This window comes from Volvox carteri, assembly GCF_000143455.1.
Source record: "Volvox carteri f. nagariensis unplaced genomic scaffold VOLCAscaffold_58, whole genome shotgun sequence".
NCBI lineage: Eukaryota > Viridiplantae > Chlorophyta > Chlorophyceae > Chlamydomonadales > Volvocaceae > Volvox > Volvox carteri.
The window spans coordinates 7,921-8,986 of record NW_003307601.1 but is presented as its reverse complement, the minus strand read 5'-3'; the positions used below and the strand labels follow the sequence as shown (position 1 = coordinate 8,986).

The following is a 1,066-nucleotide window of genomic DNA, read 5'->3' as shown; positions in this document are numbered from 1 at the left end:
GCGGCTCACGGCTGCTTAGGAGGGGGGGGGGGCAGAGGCCCCTCACGCCCCTTTCCCGTCCGCGGGAGAGAGCTCTTAGGCGGTCTTCCCGTTGAGACTGGGCAGCAGCCCCTGGCCAGTGTCGTCAGGCCTGGTCAGATACTTGTTTATAACCATATATATATATACCATATGTATGTATATGTATGTATATGTATGTATATGTATGTATGTATATATATGAATGTATATATTGTATGTATGTAAACATATATACATACACGTCCCGTAGGGGGCTGAGTATCACCTACCTGGGCAGCATCTCCAGAGCGAGAGCCACACGACAGCGCTGACCGCCGCTCAGCGCCGCCAACGGCATAGCCGCCACAGGGCCCGGTACGGCAAACTTGCCCAGGTAGTCGTACACCTCCTGAGGCTTCAAATGCGGCGCACAAGCCTGCAGTGCGGGCAGCGGTGAAAAATACCGGTGAGAGGCGGTGATGCGGTGTGATCATAACATTGTACGGCTGTACGGCTGTACGACAGCAGGTCAGCAGGGCGCCGTGAAACTGTGCCAGTCGGCGGAATTGGTGGGAAGGTTTACTACGGTTGTGGTCCCTACGCTGCTCTCGTCCTGAAACCCCCCAAGCCGACTAAAACCTCAAAAGATACTACTTCACAATGATTTACACGCCGCTTCTCTCCCCTCCCTCCCGTCTCCTCCGAACCTGTACGACAGAGAAGCAAGTCACCGTACAAGCGCCGCCTGCCCTGTTGCCGCCACTACCAACACCACCACCACAATCACTTCCCGTTTGCTTCCCCTGCTTCCTCTCCCCCTCTTGCGCCTGCTGCTGCTGCTGCACCTTATCCGTCGTCGCCGCCATGGCCAGCAGCTTCCTGCCGCTGTGCTGGTCTAGACACGCCACCGACAGGCGCGACGCCGAGCAGGGGTAGATGAGCTCCCCGGACACGGGCGCCAGGACGCCGCTCAGCACCCGCAGCAGGGAGGACTTGCCACTCCCGTTCAGACCCAGCTGGTGTGCGTGTGTGTGCGTGTGCGTGTTTTGGGCGGGGGAAGGGGGAG

At 58.3% G+C, this 1,066-nt stretch overlaps 1 protein-coding gene across 1 annotated transcript in view; it reads right to left on the bottom strand.

The window, feature by feature from the left end:
* The window catches only part of VOLCADRAFT_107090 (uncharacterized protein), a gene marked incomplete at its 3' end in the record, with an annotated part of 16,319 nt that overhangs the window by 7,489 nt on the left and 7,764 nt on the right, over positions 1-1,066 (bottom strand). Inside the window, exons 4-6 of the mRNA XM_002956103.1 lie at positions 708-1,016; positions 334-436; positions 291-301 (exon numbers count right to left, since the gene is read on the bottom strand). Of these exons, the coding sequence (XP_002956149.1) occupies positions 291-301; positions 334-436; positions 708-1,016 (423 nt within the window). The remainder of the gene's footprint in view (positions 1-290; positions 302-333; positions 437-707; positions 1,017-1,066) is intronic.